The 26,520-nt window shown below is 41.9% G+C and overlaps 1 protein-coding gene across 1 annotated transcript in view; it reads right to left on the reverse strand.

Moving 5' to 3' along the window:
• C12H1orf21 (chromosome 12 C1orf21 homolog) overlaps positions 1-26,520 on the reverse strand; it is a 220,764-nt gene that overhangs the window by 83,811 nt on the left and 110,433 nt on the right. Inside the window, exon 3 of the mRNA XM_047520488.1 lies at positions 20,196-20,290. Coding sequence (XP_047376444.1) covers positions 20,196-20,290 — 95 coding nt within the window. The remainder of the gene's footprint in view (positions 1-20,195; positions 20,291-26,520) is intronic.

Raw genomic sequence — 26,520 nt, forward strand, 5'->3', positions numbered from 1 at the left:
TCCTTTGATGCCCCTAAACCCTATCCTCCATGTTTTAGTTAGCTTTTTCGCTGCTGTGACCAAAGGAACTGACAAGAACAATTAGAGAAGAAAAATTATTTGGGGTTCACGGTTTTGGAAGTCAGTCCATAGATGATCAAGCTCTATTCTTTAGGGCCTGAGGTGAGGGAGAACATCATGGAAGAAGAGTGTGATGGAGGAAAGGACCTCAGGATGTGACTTCAGGAAGCAGAGAAAGCTCCACTCTTCAGGGACAAAATATATACCCCAAAGGCACGTCCCCAATGATCCACCTCCTCCAGTCACACCCTACCTGCCCAGAGCTACCACCCAGTTAATCCTTATCAGGGGATTAATGCACTGATTAGGTTAAGGCTCTCACAACCCAATCATTTCACCTCCAAATATTCTTGCATTATCTTACACATGAGCTTTTGGGGAACACCTCATCTCTAAACTACAACACCTGGGAAGATGGATTGAAGGATCATCCAGTCTTCTTGATTGGTAACTTCTTGATTAAACTTTCTCTACTCCAATTTCCACTGTTCGCTGTTTGGTGTTTGGTGCACACTGGATGCACGAATGTGACTCTGGGGTTTGGAAACACAACTTTCCTGCACGGGTTCTTATGGAGGATTCTGCTAAGCAAGGTCTCAGAGTTGGGGATATTTGTAATTTGACAGAGTGCAACGGAATTGCTCACTTCTTGAGCTGGGTGCTGTGGTGTATGCTGTAATCCCAAAGACTTGGGAAGCTGAGGCAGGAGGATGACAAGTTCAAAGCCAGCCTCAACAACTTGGTGAGGCCCTCAGCTACTTAGTGAGACCCTATCTCAAAATAAAAAAATAAAAAAGGCTAAGGATGTGGCACAGTGGTTAAGCACCCTTAGGTTTAATCCCCAGTACAAAAAAAAAAAAAGTCACCTCCTTTTTGAAATGAGGATTACAATATAATTTTGCCTTTTGCATAAACCAATAGCAGAAAAAATCATAGTGGAGCATTTATTTTTGAAGTTGTTCATGACACATTGATCCTTGGCATACAACCTGGATAGTATGAAAAGCCAAAGAGAACTCCTTCTGCATGTGTTGAAGACTGCATCCATTCATTCTTCCCATGAGAATGAGTGCTTATGACCTGCTAGGGCAATGAGCTGGGTACCGAGGAGACAGCCATTAACAGCCAGAGGAGGCCCACAGCAGACAGGTCGCACAGGAGAAGCACAGGGTTCCAGTGCCAAATGAAATCTGTAGCCAATGAGGGAATGGCAGGGCCCAGGGGACAGTCAGCGGAGGGAACAGTGAGAGGCAGGTTCTGCATGGAACGGGGCTTGGCCACAGCTGAGTCAGAAGCTGCCTGGTAGACGCCAGAGACCAGAGAGGGGTCACTTCCTCTGGAGATCACACAAGAGCATTCGGAAACCACCGTGGAAAGGGCTTTCTGCAGAGAAGTGACATAATCGGCTATGTATTAAAACACAGAAAGAAAAGACAACTTTGATACCCAGGACAGTGCTGGGTGCATACAGACCTGGGTGGGGGTAAGTTGGGGGTCATCACGGTTGCTCAGCCCTTCACTCGATGGATGGAGACTTGGGGCCTCGAAAGTGGAGACCACTCGGAGATAATGGCTGGGCCTCTCTGTTCTGACTATTGATCCAATGCTTAATTATTCTTTTCTAAATTAAAAACTATCACTGTCAAGTTGCAATCATAGCTCTTCCTAGTTTGGCTCACATCTACATAATCATAGAACTGACTCTGCTTTCCTACCACTTTGAATTTAATGATGCTACTAATAGCAACAATCATTTATCAGGCACTTGCTAAGTGTTAGGCGACTTGTTAGGTGCTCCTCGAATCTAGCTCCATTGCACAGTCTTGTGCAATAGGTATCACCTTGTCTTGCATTTGAAAATACTGAGTCTCCTCAGAAATATGTTTTGAACAGCCCAAGGTCACACAGGCAGTCAAGTGTGGGTCAGGATTCACAGCCACTTCCCTCTGACTTTAGACTTGGCTACCACACTATGTTGACTCTAGATTTTTATCATCATCCAACGCTAAACCTTGGTTTTCTGAGGAAAATCAGAATAAGAAGTGAGAACTTTCTTTCTCTAAATAGAAAAGTATTATGTATATATATATATACTTATGCATACATATATAAACATAAATACAAATTGTCTGAAAAGTTAATTGATCATGTGGTGTGTGTGTGTGTGTGTGTGTTGTGTATAATTGAATAAGAATAAGAATTGAGAAAATTCAGAATAATATTTTTATTTTTAAACTACCATACTAATGGCACAACATTTTGCTGGCAGTGACCATGTGGCTGGGACAAGGGGAAAAAGTACCCATAGAATGGTCTGATCTATAACCTCAACTGTAGGAAGCATACTCCTGAACCCCAAGAGGATGGGGCAGTGGGGGAAAAAAAGATCAGTTCTGACTGACCTGCTCTTAACACCCCTCAAACTGGTAGAAATGGAACTTTAAAGTCAGCTTCCATATAGCAGAGACTTCAAAAATTAGAAAGTATAAGACAACAGAAAAAAAAATGTGACCTTAAGAAAAAGAAAATGTTGCACTTAAAAATGTAGCACTAAAGAAAAGAAAGGTCGTAGAAGCGACAATGACTCCCCTGAAATAAACCTTGCACATCATGCAAAAAATATTCAGGAAACAGCTGTTATTCATGCTTAGGGAGAGAGAGAGAGAGAGACATAGTCCCATTAAGAAACAAGAACAGACTATGAGGCACTCACTCTGTAACAGAAGTTAAGATCATCACTGCCTATAATCAACACAAAAATCGATGCTGCAGAAAAGTGGGCTGGAGAATAAGAACTGGATACAAGAAACATAAATGGAGAGTTGAAAAACATCAGAAGTTGAAAGGAAGGTGAGAGAAGATGGCGGACACAGAGTTCTTGCAGGCAGGGCAAGTCCATCAGGGAAGAAGAACAAGGGAAGAGTCAGTTTTCCAAAATTTAATGCCAAAGTCAAATTAAAAAAAAAAAAAGGTTTTGCATTTTAAGCAGAAAAACACACAAAAACAAAGGAAAGCACGGTTGAGTCTAAAACCAGATCTTTTTCAGTTGGTGAAAATTACTAGTTTCAGGTTTTTTTCCATTTAGAAATGGACACAGAAAACGGGAGAACGGGAAGATAAGGACTCCAGACCTGGGGGAGGAAAACAGAGCTGTACGTACGCTCGGATGCTTTCATGAGTAACAAGGGCACCCCAATACCATCTTTACACAAACAACAGAATGTTGCCCCAAATACCAGGGACAGAAGAAAAGGGCACCTCTCTTCATGGGGGCTACTGATAATGAAGGGGCTCAGGAGGTCACGGGATCAATCTTCCATTTGTCAATACGTAGGCATGATCACCGATTCAGGGAAAGGCAGCTGCTGATTAAAAAGAGCCAAAAGAAAAAAAAAAAAGTCCTAAGTACTGATTGATGGATTCTAACAGTGACATTACCTAAACGAAAGTGACAGAAGAGCAACAGAAGGGAAACCTCGGAAGAAAGGATAAAGGATAAAGATCCTCAGGAAAGACTAAGGAAGTATGGGCAAGAACAGTGAGAAGTCAAAAGACATAAAATTACTTATATTCTCAAAGTGGAGTAGTCACTTTGTCCAGAGAGGTAGTGGCTCCCACCGCCTCCACCACTGACATCACCACCTTCCTCTTCCTCCTCTTCTTTGTTGTCCTCATGGCTGTTGGCATCACGATTGGCACCAACACTGTCAAGCACTTATTATGTGGCAGTGACATTTCTTTGGTGTTTTAATCCTCAAAACAAATCTCTGTGATGGGTGCTATTGTCTCTATTGCACAGATGAGGAAACTGAGGCCCAAAGTGATAAAGTTACTTGCCCAAGACTCAGAGCTAAGTAAGTGGGATTATAATCTGGCTTTAAACCGCGTCACTCTCCTCCTCCTCAAAGACTACTTATGAACAGAAGAACAGGGCATGCATGGAATATATCTTTCTTTTAAAAATCACTTATTTTGTGGTGCTGGAGGTAGACTCCAGAGTCTTGTGCCAGCTAGGCTAGTGCTCTGCCACTGGACTACACCCCCAGCCCACTATCATATTTATGGGAGTAATCATCATTATAGCAACTACTATTTACAATGAACCTAGTAGGTGCTAGGCACTGCACCAAGCAGTTGACAGCAGTTCATTTCACACTAACCACTCTGTAAGATGTTGCAGATATTGTAAAGGTAGATGCAGATATTGTAAAGGTAGTACAGCTGTTCAGATTCTTGCTCAGGGCCACCCAGCTAGCAAGCTGCAAAGTCGAGATTTGAACCTGGGTCTGTTTGACCCAGAAACAGTCTCCTCCTCTACTAGGCTACACCCTGGAGAGAGCATGTTTGCATGCTGAATGCATTAAAAGGCAAATGACTATCAGGTTGTCTTTATTTTTTAAAAAGATACAGGGACTGGTTTTGTCAAGGTCACCAAGGACCACTAGATAACCCCATTCAACAGACACTCCCCGGTCACCTGGGAGATCACCAGGCCTCTCTGCTATGGGTTCCCTCCCCTGACTGCTGTCTCATCTTCTCCCACCTGACTGCCTGGCTCTTTTCAATCATTTATTGGGCGGTTCTGTCCTAGCCCATCTCTGTCTTTGGGCAAGCATTCCTCTTGTCATCCCATGATAATGAGGATGCATTATTATACAGCTCCATATTTTTGCCCCGACACACACACACACACACACACACACACACAGAGGTTCATGCATCTAAATGCCTGTTGAACACTCAAATGAGCCAAGTATAGTGCTGAACACCTGTAATCCCAGCTACTCGGGAGGCTGAGGTAGGAGGATCACAAGTTCAAAGCCAGTCTGGGCAATGCAATGAGACCCTGCTTCAAAATAAAAAATAAAAAAAGACAGGGCTGGGGAAATAGCTCAGTTGGTAAAATGCTTGCCTTGCATGCACAAGGCCCTGGGTTCAATCCCCAGCACCACCAAAAAAAAAAAAAAAAAAAAAAAGAACTGTGGATGCGGTTCAGTGGTAGAGCACCCCGAGTTCAGTCCCTACCATCAGTGGTGTGAGAGAGACAAAAATCAGAATGAAACAACTTTAAAAGAGGAATAGAAAGAAAACATACTAAGGGTTCTAAATTAGGTAACAATACATTTCATAGAATTAGTAATCAAAGTCTGCCAAAAACAAAATGGCCATGAGGTATCATTTCTACTTAAAAATCTGCAGGAGTTTTAAAAAATAAGTACTCATATTGGTGTTAAAATTGGCAATCTCTATACACTGCTGGGTGGAAGACATAGGCAAAGTACGTCAAAAATAATATAATTATTCAACCCAGTGAGTCCAGTCCTGGAAACTTACCTAAGGAAATCAATCAATGGAAGAAAACGGCTATATTTGGGGTATGCTTACAAATGCATTATCTACTATATAATAATGAAAAACAGCAAACAGACTAATACTTACCAGTAGGATAAAAGCTAAGGAAAATCAATTGCACTACTTTTACACATCCATTAAATTTTAACACGATGACTATAAAGGAAAATAGAAAACGACAGAATGCTAAGGAAAAACGGGAACGCACAATTTAGGCTGGCTATGACAACAGTTCCCGATCAAAACAGTTCACCTCACAAAAAATTTAAAAAATGTGTTGCGAAGGTACGTCTTTTAAATTGAATTTTAAGATGCAGTTGCTATGATATGAAGTGAGAGACAGATTGAATACTGGCTCCACACTTTATTAGCTGTCTGACCTCAGGCAAGACGCTCAACTTCTCTGAATTTACCTGATGCACTGAAAAAGTGACATTAGCCCGTTTGTTTAAGTTAGACCGTCTATACCATAAACATGCACACAGCACTCAGTACGTACTGTTCACTCAGTACGTGAAGTGCACTGTTCGAAGCACTTCACGAATATTAGCTAATGATTAAATAACCATCATCAATAATACTGTAAGATGATACACAAAGAGATTCTGTTAACTGGAGTAACCATAGCAAGATAATAACTTTCGACAGCTTTCCAACATCCATGATAAAGTCTAGCAGTAACAGTAACCTGCCAACACTTATTGTGTCTACTATGTGGCAAGCATTGTGCCAGGCTGTTGTGTGTTCTTCATAACCTTGTTATAAAGTTATTGTAATCTTGTCCCTAGAGACTCAGGCTCAGTCAACACTGCAGCATCCTTTATTATAAGTAAAGGACGAAGCACAAGGATCCCATGATCCTCTGTACTGGCTTCCGTGGAGCCCTGAGGTTAGAGGTAGTTCAGTTAAATGAGCGTGCTAAGTTGGATTAGGTGTGGTAGAACCACACAGTCACCCCTTCCACCTGTTTCCATGGAAACTGCTCACTGACTGGTCTTCTGAAGGACAGGGCTGGGTACTCCTCATGATACCCAAAACCAAGGACAAACACTGGAGATTAATGAATACTTGTTCTGTGAGCAGATGGATGACAGGATTGCTGGGGTGGAGGCGTTTTCTTTCCCTCAGGATCTCGATGTTTCCATTTGTAGCACACTTGACGACACCAGTGCCAGACTAACAAGACCTCGATTTTCTGGCGTGCCATGAATTTTGTGGGAATATGAAATCAACAACTTGAAAGGTTACACTATTGGTCCTTTTATGTCCAATCTTTCTGTATTCTCTTCAACGACTGGGAAATTGTTGAGAACTCTAACCTCATGAAAAGTATTTTTCCCCTTTAGAAACAGAATTTTTAGTTTTGAGAAAGAAAAAAAAAATTTACTGAAACATTCTTAAACACACCAAATGAAAAGATTCGTTTGGTGGACATGCTCTCTCCCTCTTTATCCTCAGATCAGTTCGGTGCTAAGGAACTATTATTAGAAAGCCCAATTGAGGAAGATGCCTTGAAAAAGGAGATAAGATGTGGGACACCCTTGTGTTCAAAGCTAATTTAAATTATACAGGCTACTGGGGTTACTGAGATATGCCAAACATTTAGTTAATTAGCAGGCTCTTGAGACAAGAGGGCTGCCTAGAGGTAGACACAGTTTTTCCTCATTAGTGAGTGTTCACAGATTCTAGCTAAACATGCATTTCCACTCTTACTATAAATTCATTTATTTTGTTCCTTCTCAAATTCTGATAACATGAACTATCTTAAACTTGAAACCTAAAAATTAAGTCTAGGGGTCTTCTTCCTTAAACACAATGATCCAACATCTACTACCATATTAGGACACTTATTTAGGGGGGTAAAAAAAATGTTAATATTTATTACGATACTACATTTATACCTATGTTTGACAATCTGAAATTGGAATTAATTGGAATCTTATTTTTAAAACTCTATAGCTGGGGCTGTAGCTCAGTGGCAGAGTGCTTGCCTGGCATGTGTGAGGCACTGGGTTCGATCCTTAGCACTGCATAAAAATAAAATAAAATAAAGGCATGCTGTCATCTACAACTAAAAAAAAAAAAAAAAAAAATTTAAGAAAAACCCTACTCTATGGATGATGTTCAACAGAACAGTAAAACAACAGTTAACAAGCACTGAGGTGCCTGGAACCTTCTAGAAAGTTTTGAGGACACAAGAAACCAAAAAAATAGAAATAAGAGGAATATTGACTATCTTTTATTAGGTACTGGACTATGTATTGTAATATGCATATATAAACCACCTAATTAATTCCTTAAAACAACCCAGAAATGTAAAAACCCATTACTATTTCGTAGATGAAGGAGCACGATTCACGGAGTTTGTAAGGTCGTCTGGCTGGAAAGCAGTTTGGCTAGGTTCAAGGCCAAAGCCTACTTTTCTTAGGTTGATGATGTGCCTCAGTCAACATCTGAGAAGACCTGATGAACAACATAATTGATTTTGTCTTCTGGCATTGTATGCCTTCCACTTTCGGGGTATCTGGTACTTAAAAAGGTGTTTCCCCCAGTACACAGGTAGGAAGGGTTTTTTCTTTGTCAGTGTTTCCTTTTTTCCTTTTTTGGTAGTCCTGGGGATTGGACCCAGGGATTCACGCATGTCGGGTAAGAGCTCTACCACTGAGCTACATCCAGGTCTTTTTTATTTTTGAAACTGGTTCTTGCTCTGTTGCCTAGGCTGGCCTTGAACTTGCCATCCTCCTGCCTTAGCCTCCCGAGTAGCTGGATTACAGGCGTGTACCACTGCAACGCACGTATCAGCTTTTCTTTTAGAAGAGAAATTAGATTGAAGTCCAGGTTTTGGAAGTCAGTCAGGTTTCTCATAATGCTAGTCTCATAAAGTGGTCTCTGCCCACCCACACATTTGAAAGGCAGTAGTACTTCTATCTCCCATTCCCCGTGCGCCTTTGCAATGCGACTTTGCCACTCTGCCATCATGATGGGCGTCTGCATTTCCAACCCTTGGATCTGGGCAGGCTCTGTGACTGCCCTGACAAGTAGCATTAGAAGCAGCGCCGCTGCCCGTAGGAAGACAACTGTCAAGTGAGAAATGGAATCACCCTCAGACCACCATGCTGTGAGAAGTCCTACGTGGACACCTGTCCCAGCTGAGCTCACAGCCAAAATCAATTGCTAGCCCTGTGGGCACGCCACCTCGAACATCCAGCCCAGCTGAGCTGACATCCTAATGGAAGTGCAGAGAGACCCTAGCAGGAACTGTCTAGCTGACCTCAGTCAATGCATGGAAGCATGAGAAAATAAACAAGGCACTGTATTCTGTAGAGGGCAGTTACACCACAACAGATCATCAGGACAGTGTTGTTGGTGAGGGTGTTTTTCTTCCACAGTGAAGTAACTATATTTCTTTGAAGCAAGTAGCTTTTGGTAGCAGGCATGTGCATGGTAAAATATACTAGAGACCTGAAGAGGTAGCTAAGCTATAGGTGAAGCCAGCAAATTCTCCTACCGAAGGCTGACTTCTAAAAGAACTGAGGGACTACAAAAATTTACCTGTGTACGCGTTCTACTTATATTTTGAGCTCCATCTCAATGAATGGATGGTGCTTTTATTTTTATCTAGAAAACAGTATGGGTTTCAAAAAATGATTAGAGATATTAAGAGTTAGTGTACTAGGAAGCTGTTGTGTTAGCTTTTCATCACTGTGACCAATATGCCTGATAAGAACAGCAGGGAGGAGGAAAAGTTTATTTGGGCTCAGTTTCAGAGGTCTCGGTCTGGTCTACCAGCACATCATGGTGGATGGGTGTGGCAGTTGGGAAGCACAGAGGGAGGGAGGGAAGAAGGGGCCACAGACAAATACAGTATCCAAGGTCACACTCCCAATGACCGGCTTCCTCCAGCCATGCCCCACCTGCCTACCGTCACCACTCAGTAGTCCATTAAGCTATCAGTGGATTGATCCAGCAAATGGATTAATCCATTGATGAGGTCAGAGCCCTAATCACTGCCTAAAAGCCCCACCTCTGAACCTTACTGCATTAGGAATCATGCTTTCAAAGCATAAGCTTTTGGGAAGATGTTCCAGATCCAAACCATAATGGCTATCAAATACTTCTCATTTTCTTCTTACTATTTTTCTCTTTGGTACAGGGGATTGAACCCAGGGGCGTTTTACCACTGAACTACATCTCCAGTCCTTTTTGTGTTCAGACAGGGTCTCGAAAAATTGCTAAAGGTCTCAATTAGTTGCTAAGGCTGGTCCTGAACTTGCAATCCTCCTGCCTCAGCCTCCTCAATTGCTGGCATTCTAGGCATGTGTCACTGTGCCTGGCAAAATTCTCATTTTCTAAAGCAAGACCAAAAACATGACCTCGTACTTGACTAGCTTCAGAATGCTTACGACATGATTTGTTTATTAACTGCCAAGTTTCATCCCAGCTGACAGAAACTTCAGCACTAACAATCCCAAGTAAAAGACTAGCTTCTCTCACTTAGCAATATGCATTCAAGACTCATCTGTGTTTCCAGGGCTTGGTTTCTCATTCCTTTTCATCACTGAGTAACAGTTCCTTGCGTGGCTATACCACAGTTTGTCTACTCACCCCTAAGGACATCTCGGTGGCTTCCAGTTTTGGATGATTATGAATAAAATTGTTATCAACAGTCACATGAAGATATTTGTATGGTCACAGTTTTTCAAGTCAGTTGGAAAAATACCCTCGGAGCATGATTGCTAGACATATGATATGACGATATTTAGCTCTGGAAGGAATTCAGATCTATTTTTGTTTAGGAAATACTGTATCTCTATGTATATTAGGTATAAAAACATAAATGGTTGTTGTGAGATTTATGACTGATTTTGTTTTTATTCGCTTCTGCATTTCTCTGAGAATGGTTTAAAGTCATTCAGGCAAGTAGTATGTTTATAAAAAAGGAAAAGTTAATTTAAAAAAATGCAATTAAACAACAGGAGTAAATGAAATAAATACACTAGCTGTGTGTGGTTGATTTTGTTGCACTGGATTCTGCCAGCATATAGTCTTTGATCTGAGCTTAAACACTATGTGTGTTCAGATGTCACTCTGAAGCACTTGACTAGAATGAGATTCTCCCTTCTTTTTGTCCTAAGCTGCTGTTCCCTGCCATTCTTTTCAGGCTCAGCACGTCTCTGACTCTGGAGAAGTAAAAGAACCCTTGTTAGACTGATCAGAACGTGTGGATTCCGCTGTGCCCCTTCCTAATTACGAGCCTTCTGCTTTGTATTTGAGATGAACCCCAACCTCATATTCCAGTCCCCCTTACAATGTTCTTGACTTGTTTCCAGCTGAAGTACCCTTAATTGTAAAAATCCATAAAAGAAGTATTTATTTGAAATTAGGCAAACCCCTAAATTATTCGGTTATGAGCAGAAGTTTGTCAGTAAATGAGAATCTGTGGTGTAGCATCTCAACCGACAGGAACCGAAAACAAAAAAAAAAACGAGTCAGCTCATTAAGTTTTGGAAAATACTGTTGTCATTATCAATAGTTTCACTTTTCAAAGAAGGCAGAAATCTGGCATCCACTATCCTACAGAGCACCGAGTAAATAAATTAAATTAGTCCTATTATGAAGTAAGGCAGCAGGAACAATGGCACCTCCATATATCTATTATATTGTTGACAAGCTAAACAATACATCTTCATGTCTCCAAAGAAGATATATGAATTTTTTATGCCTAGTTATTTATTTCCTTCTTTTCTGAATGACAGATGCAGAATCCTTTTCAGAATTATCAAGAACCTTTCAAAGACAAAAATCATGAGGCTGGTGATTCCTGCACCTTTGTTAACAATGGGTATTATCTGCTCACAAATGATGCCCAGGAGGGACAATGACCCTATTCCAAGCTCTTGAAAACATTATGGCTTCTTTCAAAACTCTCACCTCCAGGGCATAAATTATTAATTCTGGGTGAAGCCACCTTGCTGAGTTTTCCAACAGATGCACGAAACTTCTATGCTTTGGTTTTATTTTTAGCATCACATGGGAGATAAGGTAGAAACCTGAACAACCTGCAGAAAAGACACTTGGCCATGTCTGATATCAGTGACCCAGCTTTAGGTAGCCCTCTTGGTTGTCACTCATTTCCCTCATTTCACTGTTGTATCTGTAAAAAATGCCCAGGTTTTCAAAAGATTCAGACCCAACATCTAAAACGACCACGTGGATCAAACAGAATCAGGCCTCAAGGAAAGCTTCTTTCCATTTTCTATTAAAAGCCAGGGCTCCACTCTTGAAGGAGAGTGCAGAAATCTTAATCTAAAGTATTGCTTGTGTTTGTGAATTTCCAAAACTTAGCAAGAAAAGTTTCAAGGGACAAGGCTATCCCTTACTGGGCAGAAGGAGGTCAAGAACAAATACGTCCAACAACTTTCAGACGCACCTTGTATCCAAGGAAAGCATGTTTAAAAGCAATCACCCTTGTGACAATGCTGGGAAAGGGAAGTCATTATCAACACCCTGGATCTTTCCATCAGAGTGGCAGAGGTCTGTTCTATTTATTGTCCTTACAAATGCTGCAAACAGGCTCAACAATGTGACTACTGGTAAACCAGAAATTAATATGCTGACGTGTGGGGGAAAAAACCCAGCAACACATCAACTAGCCAAATAAACACTTCACAACAGCTCCTGCCAGTCTCCCAACCCGCTCGTCATGCACGCCGCCGCTCACACTTTTCCTTCTGCTTAAAATCCCTTCCCAACCTCATCTGCCAGTCACAACCCAGACTCCTTCCAGGCCCTGCTGCCATGCCACCCTCTGATTTTCCTCAGATCTCCCAGTTGGCGCCCACCACTCCATTTTAGTTCTCCTGAGACTTCACCGGGGCCTCTATCTGCAGTGTGCGTCTGGAGTTTCCGGAGTCACCCCTGTGCTCTGTCAACCCCTACTAGCCACACTGGTAGTGAGACAGGAGCGCAATGAAATAGGGACTGGGTCAAGAGAGACGTGGGACTGGGTCAAGAGAGACGTGGCACCGGGATTCTAACACAGTTCTCCTGCATTTAGTCAGTTTGTGTGTGTTACTAGGGGAAGAGAAAAAGTCATTTGAGATAGGATTGGTCATGTTCTGCTACCCTCTCCCTTTTGGATGACTGTAGCAGTTGCTTCAAAAAACACCTTTGAGGGGCTGGGGATGTTGCTTGGTGGTCGAGTGCTTGCCTGCACGCATGAGGCTCTGGGTTTGATCCCTAGCGCTGCAAAAACAAACAAACAAACAAACAAAACACCTTTGAGTCACTGATTTCAGCTGAGATATACATAAATATCGCCATTTCTTCACGGAGATTGTACTATGAAGTCCCAGCTCATTGTTCAAGGGAAGGGGGGTCAATGCCTACCTAAAACCAGAAGTATGCAGTGCCCTGATTGTGTTTCTACTAAAAAATACCAACAGAAATGAAGCCAGGTGTCCTTTTAACAAGTAACAACAATGATCATTGTCACCTGTGTTGGGCTTTGTGCGTACAAAGCACTTTTGTGTGCGCAGTTATCCTTATAACATTCTGTTCCTGAATCAGGAACTTTGGTTCTGTCTGAAATTGAGAAGTTCGAGTCAACAAATCCCTTGTCCTTAGAGAATTAAACACGACTCCTGTTCTACTCTACAACAAATTGCCACAGAGCCAGAATAATCTCTAAGACCTTGAGTGTGCTTGGCTCAAGCAACACAAAATCACTGGGTAGCTGGAGAAGGGAGATCTTTCAAGACAGAGGAGGAGGCACCACTCTTCCCACCTCGTCCTTCTACACACAACAAACATCATGGAAGACAGGACATTGCCCACGCCCTCTCCTCACGGGAGACGCTCAAGACACTAAAATGCCCAGGGAGACAGCATCTGGGGTCCTGGTGCTATTTCTCTAATTATCTGGAAGAACTTCAGGTTGATGTCAAAGTCATATCATGCCCAAGAGAACAGGGAAGGAGACTCAAGGGATCCCAAGGGATGATTCTGGCACTAAAATGATATTTATGTCCTAAGAGAGGCTGTATCTTGTCTAGATCAGATGCCCAGAACCGCTCTCCATCTTTATTTTGCTTTTTGCAACTCCCTGGTCCTTTAGAGGTCTCCAAACCAGGAAGCATCTCCCTCAAGTCCAGAGTCCACTCCCAACAACTCATCCACCCTAGCCTGAGCTCAAATCCGATCTACACCTGGAAGGAGGAAAGAGAAGAAAGAAGAGGTACTCCATATAGCGGGACACTTTGCTAATAACAGCTTTACTCAAATCAGTTTATTTTACCTTATTCTCAAAAGCGCTGCCCATGTGGGAAATTGGGACGATGCAAAATCATAGTCTTTTGCATTATCTAGATTCTAAAAATAATTCCTTGACCTTGCATTTGAGGACGAGCATACAAAGGTAAACAGCCATTTCTAAGATCAGCAGAACAATCTTTCAATAGAAATGTCAATTTGCTACTATAGTAGTTGCTCTAAGAATCCCAGAAAAAGTAAAGATGGTAGTATTTGTTAAAGAGAGTTCAAATGGACTCATAAAGAGTTCCTGATTATGAGAACACCTCTGTGGGAATGCATGCATCTTATTCATAACAAACAGTCGTCAGGGATTAGAAGTTGACAAGCCACGTTCATGCGTCTCTTCTCACCAGGTACACTCTGATGACGACAGTGATACAGTGACTATGGGCTTGAATGCCTAGCTTTCCTGTTGATTTACATTTACTGAGTGGAACTGCAGAACATTCTGACTGTCAATCAATTCGAAGCTCTGGAGAACAGGGGCTCCTCCCTTCCAGGGGACAGCTTTATCCACAGGTTCTATGGGTCAGAGCTGCTTTGCATTTTTACTAGCTGATGCCACTGCTGCGAGGAGGAGGTTCTGATGGGTTTCTAGAGCATTCTGTCTCATCAAAGATATTTCCTAATTTCCAAGTCTTCATGTCTGCAATCAGATGCCCTGACATTTATGGGAAATTCAATGCACTGGAGATAAGTATGGAAGTGCTCGCAAACTCAGCAGGCAGATAAGGATGTGGTCTAAAACTCCACTGCACTCTCTTTTCCTGCTAAAGCACATGAGAACACTGCATTTTCCCCCTTTATTGTGTCATTTGATGGCATTCAGGAATGGATTACTTAGACGAGTGTTTGAAATCAGGCTTTTACTCTGTGAACAGGACAGAAATCTAAAGCTCGACCAACCATGTTCTTTGTCATCTGAGAGAAAAGAATCTTTTCAAGTACCCAGAGATATTTGGGAATAGTGAATCAAAAACCAATGTCAAATAAAAATAAATTAATTAATTTAAAAAAATGGTAAAAAAAAGTCATGTATTTCTAGGAAATACATACCTAAACCCAATCAGACCCAAATGAACTACCTTCAAATGATTTAATAACCACCGAGGGAGGACAGCTTGCGCATGATAAATGTTGACTAAGGAAAATAAGATAGCGTGTTATTCAGTAAGAAGGAGGACTTCAAAACTGTACCCGGAAGTCTTAATCCAGATACCTACCTGGGAGAGGAGCTAAGTACTGCCAACCCCAGAGAAATGTATATTTAAATTATTTGTGTGCAAAGCTGTTAACCTATAAAAGTGAAGTCCAGTGACCCTTGGTTTCCTTCTAGCCACCCTCTTATCGTCCTCATCTGTCAATCAGACCTTAGAGAATGACTAACTGAGGCTATTTATTTAGGTTAAAGAGCCACATGCTGTGGCCCACGCCTGTAATCCCAGCAACTCCAGAGGCTGAGGAAGGAGGACCACAAGTTTCATACCAGTCTTAGCAACTGAGTGAAAACCTGTCTCAAATTAAAACACAAAAAGGACCGGGGATATAGCTCAGTGGCAAAGGGCCCCTGGGTTCTAACACCAAAGGCAAAAAAAAGTCAACATCTTACTTAAAGATTCCAAATAAATCAAAATTGGAATTTCTTTATTATCCCCATTTTAACAAGTCGATTTTAAATCAAAATTAAAACATTAGGTGTAAGGATAAAAATTCCCTTGACCACACACCCAATTCTTTCTCATCTGCTCCCTCCAACACAATCCCTAACCAAAGTAGCATTACAATAGCCAACAGTGGCATTTTCTATGCTGTGTTAATATCTTATTTAATTTCCATAATTCCTGTTCAAGTGGGTTCAATTATTGTCTCCATTTTGCAGAGTAGGAAACTCAGCCACAGTGTACTCAAGTGCCCCTAAAACTGAGGAACCCACTACCGGTAGTTTGGGACACATCCATCTAGGTTTTGTCTATGAATCTCTGCAGAGATATGGATACTCATGAAAAATACACAGCGTTGCTGTTTTCTTTAATTGAGCTATCTTAGCTGGATGTGAGGGCACACACCAGTAATCCTGTGACTTGGTGTCAGGGACCAAGAAGTTCTCATTCTGAGAACATTCTGACCTTTACAATAAGCAGCAGCGCCCCTCCCCCCTCCTGGCTGATCTGACAGTATGGCGCCTATGGTGCCGTCCCTGCTTCTCTTCCGGGACTTCACCTTCCCGCCGATGCGAACCTCACCTTCCCGCGGTTGCGAACCTCACCTTCCCGCCGGCGCGAACTTGCAGCCTATCAGGAGCCCAATAGAAGAACACAGCCAACCAGGCTGCACCTCGTCATACCCCTCATTCCCTGAGCATATAAATACCCCTGTGTGAACAATAAAAATTTGCAGCTTGATCAGAATTCCTGTCTTGCTGCCTCTCCCTGCGTCTCTTGTCCCTTCATTCCTTCTCTCTTAGGTTTGCCGTTCCGCGTTGATGTCCCGCGGGTTGGGACAACTTGGGAGGCTGAGGCAAGAGGATCAAAAGCCTGAGCAACTTTAGTGAGACCCTGTTACAAAATAAAAAGGGCTGGGGATGTAGCTCAGTAGTAGGACTAAGTTCCCAGTACCAAAAAACAAAACAACACCCCCCACCACAATAAAAAACCCACAAAAAACCTTAAATGTATGGCGACATGCTATAAATATCAATTCTACAATTTGCATGATGTTTCCATGACTATATGGTTCTCATTTTTTTAAAAAAATTATTTCCTAGTATGGTAGCACTCTATTATTGTCCTACTGACAGGCATGAAGGTTATTTTCATTTTTCACAGATAAACAATGATGTAATATGAACATTCTGTGTGAGCCTCCTCATGCACCTGGGTAACTGCTTGGGTGCAAAGCAAGATGTGGAAGTTCTGGGTCAGGTCAGACATGTTTAAACTTTCACAGATACTGCTAAACTGCCCTTGGTGATGTTTACCACCAGTATCCAAATACATATTTTCCTACAACCATGCCAAAATCTGATATCATCAAATGTCAAGTTGTTGCCAATCCAATGGGTAAAAAATGGGATCGTGTATTAATTTCCCTGATTACCATTAAAACTGGATCAGGCAACACCACCCACACAGACAATTAAACAAGACAGTGAGTTAAAGATGGGTCACACAAAAATGTCTACACACATGGAGCATATTATTTTACTTAAAAATACACAGATGTGCATTTCTTCTCTCATCTCTTGATATACGAACCAGATTTCTCCTTTCAGTAAGGAACCCTCCATATTAGCCACATCTATAATGCACATCTGAGACTCCCTATTTTGGTTTCTTAAGTGAAGTGAGAATGTAGACCTTGTGAAATAGTCCGAGTTGAATTTAATCTAATTTAACAGCAAGCTTTTAGTAACTTCATCAAGACTTTCCAAAGCATTCAATTTAATTTTCACTGAAACAGCTCTTTCCCCACTTGTGTTTCATTGGTTTGCATATATTTAACTAAATTACATAATTACAATGACATTCAACCAGTAGAAACTGATTTGGGAACTAGCACATCAGCTCTTGGAAAACACAGAATTAACTGTGGGGACAAGAGCAAGGGGGTGTTCCTGAGAGCAGTCCCCAGCCATCCAGTGGACCACGGCTTGGGCTAGCGAAGATTAGTATACCCTGTGCTGGGCACAGTGGTATACACCTGGAATCTCAGTGATTTGGGAGGTTGTGACAGGAGGATCCCAAGTTTGAGACCAGCTTCAACAACTTAGTGAGGCCCTAAGCAACTAAGGGAGACCCTATCTCAAAATAAAAGACAAAAAGGACTAGGGATGTAGGTCAGTGGTAAAGCCACCCTGGGTTCAATTCTGAGTTTAAAATTAAAAAGAGAGAGACAGAGAGCTGGGTATGGTGGCTCATGCCTCTAATTCCAGAAATTCTGGAGACTCAGGCAGGAGGAGCACAGGTTCAAAGCCAGCCTCAGCAACCTTGAGAGGTCCTAAGCAAATCAGCGAGACTCTGTCTCAAAATAAAAAATAGGGGATGTGACTCAGTGGTTAAGCACCCCTGGGTTCAATCCCCAGTAATAGAGAGAGAGAGAGAGAAAGGGAGAAAGAGAGAGAGAGAAACTCTGTTCTAGTGATGTAGACTATGTTTTCATATGCTATTCTTTACATTTTCTATTGTGAACCACCTGCCCATTTATCTATGTTTCTAATGGATTTTCTTTTTCCTAATTATTTACAAGTGTACTTCACAAGTCTCAGATATTAATTATTTGCCATATAACCGTTGTAAATATTTTCTCCCAGGCTCCTACCAACTAACTACTTTTTGCAGTAATTCTGTTCTACAAAAGTATCTGATTTTGATGCAATGAAAGAAAAAGTGCTTTCTCCACAGCTTCTGTGTTCTCTGTCTTGTTTAGTGAAACCTCTTTGCTAAGATGCTAAACATAATCTCCTACGTTTTCTGCTAATACTTTAATAATTGTGTTATCTCCCAGGTTCCAGATGTGGAACTTGAAGTTGAGCAGTTTTAGCTATCTGGTCAAAATTATAAACCATGGCAAAGCTGGGGTTCATACTGAGATCTATGCATGTATAATCTTCAAAGTGCTACTACTTCACACCACCTTCCTTAAGAAGGAATTAAAGTCTCAAAGAAGCAAAGTGTAATATATGGATGTTAAGCAATGATGAAAATTGGAATAAGTGCAAATCTTTGAATTGAGAGTGCACAAATGATTGACATATAAATGATTCAACATCACTCTCAGAAAATCAGCACAATCTCCTCCAGCCATTGGGATCCCAGAAATTGGAATCACAGGGTTGAAGTGAATGGAGATCTTAGGCATCTATGAAGCAACAACTAAGTGTTACACACTGTTAGGTGCTGGACAGTTAACTATAAGCCAAAATGAAACAGTTTTATCCTCATGAGCTTACAGTCTAAAAGAGGAACGTACATTAAGCAAATTACTCACAGGTATTCCAAAACAGTTGTGCTGAGTACTGTAGAGGAAAACATACATGTAATCAGGGAGAACAAAGGAGAATGAGCATAGTTGGTGAGGTCTAGATGTTTCTCTCAGACAGTGACACAGTCTGTGGTTTCAACAATGAGTAAGAGTGACCCAGGCCAGGTGTGGTGGCACACACCTGTAATCCCAGCAACTTGGGAGGCTGAGGCAGGAGGATCACAAGTGTGAGGCCAGCCTCAGCAACTTAGCAAGACTCTCAATAATTTAGCAAGAAATTATCTTAAAATTAAAAAAAAAAAATTAAAGGACTGGGATGTAGCTTAGTGGTAAAGTACCCCTGGGTTCTACCTCAGTTTTTGTTTTTAAAGTCTAATAATAGTAATTTCTACTATTTAGTCAACTGCTACCTTTTCCTGGACTTTATAGTGTTGATGTTAAAACATATCCTCATTGTAGGCGTGAATCTCAGTCACTAAATGATACATTAAAATCCAAATCCCATTTATGAATCAACATTTTATTATCTAGAGTGTTTTCAGTTTAAAAAATGATCTAATATTTACTTGAAGTTCATGCATTCAGAAGAGAATAAAGCAAAAACAAGTAGCCTCTAATATTGACTAGAGTATTGAGGAAAATGATAACCTTAAATAGTCAGGTGCACTGGTTAATATCTAGCCAACTCCCTCTGCGAAAGCAGAAATCATAAAGATAAAAACAGCATATAATAGAAAAAGGAGTTTAGGTGCGGTGGAAATACTTTATGATATTGCAGGCTTCTTAAAAATACATTCACTCAATCATGAAGGAAAGCAATTCAAGAATAAAATATATACAAAAGCTGATTTGCTCCAATAAATGTGGATTCTTAATTGTTTGTAACCTCTTTTAAGAACTCATCTAATAAGAGAGCCAAATATTTTTATAGAGATGAAATATTAAGGTGTAGACTGATTCACATGAAAAAAAAAAGGTTCCCAACTTCCTATTTCATATCATCACAATTTCCATGCTAACTCAAAACCCACATGCTTCTAACACTGGCAGTGGGAAGCACTGACCCAGGGTGGAGACCTACACCAGAAGTACTTTATGGAAGGTAACTTTCTCAACAGCATCACATGCTCAGAACACTGAAACTTTACCCTTCACCTTGACCTGGATAAGAGTTAAAAGAGAGACAGGGGCAGAAAAGCCCCAAACAGAACAAACCTTCTCCCACAAATCGCCATCCTACACCATCCCCCCTGCTTTAAATTAGAACTTTTAAAACATTAATAAGCGCACTCCCGTCAAGATTAGAGAAGGGCTTAATCAGACCAACAGGGCTGGGGAGCCAGGGCGCAGCTTCCAGGAGGCTATAAATAACCGCTGCGCTTTCAAGAAACCCTGTGCCGGCGTGTGAGTCGCAGCTGAAGCATGCAGTGTGGATTTTATTACAACGGAGTCACCAAAATTCATGGTCAAGTGAGAAATCCGATTCTTACCAAGTTCTCTTGGTTCCTGGCTGCTATTTTCTGCTCCTCTTCTGCCCCGTTTTTCATGTATTTGACCTCTTCCACTGGTTTGATCCTATACTCATCTGAGAGCCAAAAAAAGAAAACACATCTTATCATTTTTCCCACAGTGATGGAAAAGTGTCAGAAAAACCCAGTAGCGTGATTTGTTAGACCCTTTCCCCTGCGGTCCTTTTACATGTGGTTCATTTGGAACAATCTAGAAGAGGCTTCACCAGGGTCTTGGATCCTTTTAGGAGGTGCTTTTCTCTGCCTACTGGAAAAAACTCAGTCCCACAAATGCAGCTAATGACAGTCTGACTGCCTGCTCCTTTCACAGAGAGCAAGTGCTGAGTGGAAACAGGTTATTCAGTCCATTTGGACTATTTGGAACCCAAATCTACTGGGACACCTCACATAAGGGCCCAAGAAGACTCAAGAGAATTTTCTTATTCTTCCCCAAGAAAATATTAGTCCAAAATGCCTGTAGCAGTGATTTTCAGCAGTATATATGGACCTTAATTTCTCTTTTGGAAAAACCTAAAGTATTATTTAAGACTAAAGAGTTGGGATGATGAACAAATAGACATTAACAACTGGGAACACAAATGTTCTTCCTGTGATCCTTAATATTAAATTTGAGCCATCTGACATTATTTCATCTCTTTATTATACACACATAGACTGCTGGGCTGGGGATGTAGTTCAGTGGTAGAGTGCTTGCCTAACATGTGTGAGACCTAGATTCAATCCACAGAACTGGAAAACGAACAAACAAACAAATAAAGAACCCCACATAAATACTTTCATTTCATCTCTGTAAAGTCACATGTGTGAAGAGCCACAGTATCTAGCAGGTAGGTTATCACTTAAGGCTGCAAAGTAGAGAAGACATAGATGGGTCCGAGACTTTGTTACAGCCAGAGAGGGGACACAAATCCCAGATGGATACCCATCACAGAACAAACCCAGGAAGACCCGCGGCTAACCATCTTCTCTAAACAGAGGATTGGTGACGAGGGTGATGACATATTCATCAGATTCCCGTCAATAGGAAATGACTGGGACATCCTAAGTTCAAAAATAGGTGTGACTTTGAGTCATCTTTAATCCAATTTGTGGGGTGGGGGTAGAATCACACAAAGTAAGACATTAGAAAATGTCTTCATTAACACACTGACAACTGCCTAGCATATGGCATGGCACAATGTCTAACTGTGAAAGACAGCTATCCATCACTAAGAGAGTTCAGACTTTCATTTAAGAAGTTGGAATATTTTTTCTTATTGCCTATGATTAATTTGGTTCGACAACTATATTCTTGTACAATGTCGTGTTAGGAATTCTAATGCCAATTTCTAATGTAGTTTCAGGTTTTCTGATGCCAGCCCTTAACATATTACCCCCAAAGACATTTGTGACAGCTACATTTCTCCAAGCAATTATGCTGTTCAAGTGTTTCCACAAAGTATCACTGTTAGAAAGCATTTGCATATGTCCACATAAAGACTCCACGTTCATGACTAAACTTGTTTTTTCCATGTGACCCTTCAAGACAGGTATTGATGCTGCTTCTTTCCATAGAAAGTTGAGGGACTGGTGTGAGATAACAGTCCTGAGTCCGTCAGGAATTCCAAGTAAGTCCTAAATGCATCAGCACATGATCAATGGACACTGATGCACAATTACAACACAAAAGGATTTCACATTCCACATTCCACTTTTACATCCAGAAGAGAAAACAATGAAAGTAAATTAATAATCCTGATCTAGTTAATTAAGGATCATTTACTCAGAAGTTGGAAAAACAACTGTTAATTAAAAAATAAAAGACTGACAAATTATGGTTCTGATACAATTACACAGAAATAAAATAATGGTTACAAGAAAATTAAAAGCAGGCCTCCCAACTTTAGTTTGGGGGCCTTTAATATTTGTAGGGGCATAATATTTGTAAATCATGGCTCAGTGAGATAATTATGAACACTGAACGGAACTGTGATTTTCATTGTTTCTGGTGACCCTCTAATGATTTAAATATAAATAACATGTTATTACATAAGATATATGAAACACACGTCATATATATGTGGAGTGTATATGTATTTGTATATATGGGCACATATGCACACACACACACCATAATTCTAGCGGATTCTATGATTTTTGCCTATAAGACCAAAACCCTCAAATGATTGGATTTTAGGACCTAAGCGGAACCTCTGAGAGATTCAGATGCACTTCTACATAGCTAGAGGTCTCTTCCCTCCCAGAGACTACCACCCTTTCCCTGTCACCGCCCTGTGCCACCTGCTAAGCCACAGCTCGGTGCAGATGCACTCTGAGTAGGCCGGCAGTATTCAGTCTTTATTTCCTTATCCCTCCAGGGAACACTATGGAATTGGAAGTAGCAAACTATTAATATTTCTCTAATATTTTTCTCCAATGAAATGGAAAAAGCTCCTGGCGATGTGACTTTCAAAGTAACATTATTCCAAGTGTAAGCTTTTGTTTTTCTTTTTACATCAAGACAGAATCTCCTCCAATTGAGAAAGAAGATAGGTTTTATAAAACATGTCATGAACAATCCCAGCTGGCCAGCAGAGCCACGTTAGAAGAACACCATACGACTGGACACAAAGAAAAGACAGCCAGGACGACAAAGCCGGACCCATCCTGACTGCTCGCACGACACACTGCACCAAAATCCCTAACCGCCTCAAATAACAAAGCCAGCCAGACCCTCAGATAAGCCACATGCTTAAATCTGTCAGATTTCTCAAAGGCCGGTGCCGGGAATGAAGATGTCCATCTGGAAAGAGACAACTCGTCAACAGAGTGTCACCATTTCCATGGAGATGCGGCTGTCAGCAACAGCCCTCCTCAACAGGCCTGTGCGCAGATAACGCGGTTCTGGGGGTTACGACAGCGAGGCAATCGCTCTTGCAATCCAGGTTCCTCTTGGCGGAGGCACAGGGCAACTGATTTGGACTTCAGGCCCCCTGTATCAGAGCCCACACTGGGAGCAATGAGGACAGCCACTGTGACCTGCCAGGAGGTGCTCTAGCAGAACAGGTGGGGACCTGAGTCAGGGTTCCTCTTCCTCTTCCTGTTGGTCTTGTCAGGTGGCTTATTAAAATGCACCTGAGGAGGAGGGTAGCTTGACTCCCTCCATGTAAACAGGCCATGCTAGTCAAAACAGATCTGGGGCAAGAGCATGCCTGCTGATATTTTTAGCATTTTACCTTGATGTGATAGCAGGGAGGGGCTGGGACTGTTTGTTGCCGGCATTGATCAAAAGAAGCCAGGAGGAACGTGTCAAAGCAGATTCAGATTTTCACACACCTCCAGCACCTATCTCCTTTGACTTGATTCATTTGAAAATCAGTTCTGTTAACTATAAATGTAACCTGGGAGCAGATCCTCCATCTGCAGAGTCAATGAGTTCTTGCAGCCTCCATTGATAGGAAACACACACAGAGGGCCAATCCCTTCTTGACCCACTAATGACTCTCAACATTTGGAGAGGAGAATTTGAAGAAGTCAAAGATCTGCCTGGGAACTAAGAGAGTGGTATTTTCTACCAATGAGTGCACCTGAAAGGAAACAACCAAAACTTCAATATTTGCATGGTCTGCACTTTGTAAAACATTTTCTGCATAGAAACTACATAAAAAGAGATGGTTAATGGAACTGACTTAATGGAACTGAGCAATGTCATGAGAGTACAACCACCCTGTACTAGATCTTGGGAGGAAGTGGGCTTGTGACCCGAAAGGGGAAGAGGGAGAGAGGAAACATTTTCTCTTTACCTGGATGGAAGGCTGGGCCTAGGCCAATATTTTAAACTGGCAAAGTGGGTCTTTGAGATCAAACCATCTCCTCTTCGACAAGGGTCCTACGCCTTGTGTGACCCCTCCTTAGGCTTCTGAGGCCTCCTGCAGCTTTCCGGCCCCTCCCCTCTCCTCTCCTGCAGCACCACTAAGGCAGGTCTCCAGGGCCTTCTCAAACTGCTCGCTTCCCACACCGCCTTTGTGCCCAGTCACAAGATGATCCTCTGGACTCAGCAGCCTCTGACGGGCACGCTTCTAGGAACGCGCAAAAGGGGAAAACTGAGGTTGGATGTGCGCTGTGGCTGAGTATGGAACCAGGGTTCACAGCTACTTTTTAGGGGACGACAGTCACCACTGGGCAGGCCAGGCACACCCAACCTTTAGCCTCTGGGGATTGTTGGCTTCCTGGATGGGTGGGTGGCTACTTTTGATCAAATTCAGGGAAAAAAAAAAAAAAAATTCAGCTAATGTCTGTCCCTTCCTTCTTTCCTCCCTCTCTCCCTTTCTCTACCCAGGGCTCATGAAGGTCAGCTCGGGAACGCAGCAGCCGGAGCCAAGCTCACACACTCAACTCCTGTATCACTGTGTTAATGCTTTTACCCTGGTCTCCTCTACCATCCTAATCTCCAAGATGCATTTTGATGCTCCTCGTTCTTTGTATCGATATGTCAGTGACTAATATTTGCTTAACTGAAGAGAATTTTAAATGCAGAGAACAGCACAGGCTTTGAACGGATCCGGGTGCCCAAGTCCGGTTCCTCTCCAATCGGTCCTCAACTGGAAAGCCTCTCAGGAGCATCTGAGCACCTGCGACATGCTGGGTTCCATGACAAGCAATTCCCAGGGCATGGAGGAGGCTGGGAAAGGGTACCCAAGGAAAACCAGGAGACAGCACATTCTCTGGGAACCAGCTCCTGGTCAGAGCGACTCGGCACAGCAGACTAACCACGTTTCATAGCCACAGTTCACCAGCACAGATTCTAAATTTGGAACAAACTCATACACAAAGTAGACACGCACCCTCATAAAACATCACCCATTCCTGAGCAGGCAGTGCCTTAACGGTAATTATGGAAAGCAAACTGGTTGGAAATGATTTGGTTGGTTCTGACGCAGTAGTTACTACTAAGCAACTTCTAGGATAATTCTAAGCTGCCTGTTTTTAATACTCTAAACATTTCTAAAACAAAGCGTTGGCACATTTAATATGAAATAACTCAGTTCTTTCCTGAGTTTTTTCCAAATCAACTTAATGAAGGAAAACTAATTTCAAAATAAGATTGTTTGACCCATTAAATTTTAATAATCCAAAAATGTAAGCTGTTCAAAAATAACAAGCAGGAAAATTACACTTTTAGACTTCAAATGTGTGGAGATTGGATATGAGAGGTGTCTAGCCATGGATTTCTACTAGAGGAGGTAAGGGATTGAACATTCAGTCCCCTTATGACCCCTCATAATCTAAATGTTAATGTCACCACCACATCATTCTCATATGCTTTTACAAGGAAACCCAGTGCTTATTTACATTGAAGCAGGAAATAAACAAAGCCAGATACAAAGCCCTGGGGGCGGGCGGGGGGCAGGCAGCACCTGCTATTGCGTTTGTGTTTGCTATAGTTTGAAAGGTGGTGTCCCCTCCAAGTTCATGTGGAGTTTAATTCCCATTGTGATGGTATGGAGAGGTGGGGTCTTTGGGAAATGGGATTGATGCCATTATAAAATAGTGTTATGGTTTGGGTCTGGAATGTCCCCTGAAAGCTCACATGTTGAAGACTTGGTCCCCCGTACAGTAATATCCAGAGGTGGGCTTTTGGAAAGTATTTGGATCATAAGTGTTTGAATCTAACCTCACTGGTGGATTTATCCACTGAGAGCTGAATGAACTACTGGGAAATGGTGGAAACTGTAGGCAGGTGGGACATGGTTAGGGGAATGGGTCACTGGGGGCATGGCCTTGGGTTGTGTCTTGTCCTTGGTCCCTCTCTTTCTCTCTGCTTCCGGGCTGCCTTGAATTGAGAAGCTTTCCTCTGCCGCACGCTTCCTCCAAGACGCTCTGCCTTGTCCCAGGCCCAAAGCAATGGGGCAGTCAACCATGGACCGGAGATCATGAGCCAAAATAAACTTTTCCTTCTTGAAGTTGTATTTTTGTCACAGTAACAAAAAGCTGACTTACGTGGCTTGAGGAATGAGATCATCCCTCTTGGTTTCTGTTGTCTGCCATCTGACTACCGTAGGGAGGTCTTCACCTGATGCCAAATGCCCGTGCCTTCATCTTGGGCCACCCAGCTTCCAGAAGGCTGAGAATGTCAATACTTTATCAGACGTCAATAAGGTACCCGGCCTGTGGTATTTTGTTATAGCAGCACAAAAGGACTAAGATAGTGCCCCCTCACTACTAAAGGCTATTATTCTTTTTAAAAACACAGTGAATTGAAGGGTAAAAATGGTATCTCATTTTTATTTTAGTGTGATGCTTTAAA

This window comes from Sciurus carolinensis, chromosome 12 (genome assembly GCF_902686445.1).
Source record: "Sciurus carolinensis chromosome 12, mSciCar1.2, whole genome shotgun sequence".
Classification (NCBI taxonomy): domain Eukaryota; kingdom Metazoa; phylum Chordata; class Mammalia; order Rodentia; family Sciuridae; genus Sciurus; species Sciurus carolinensis.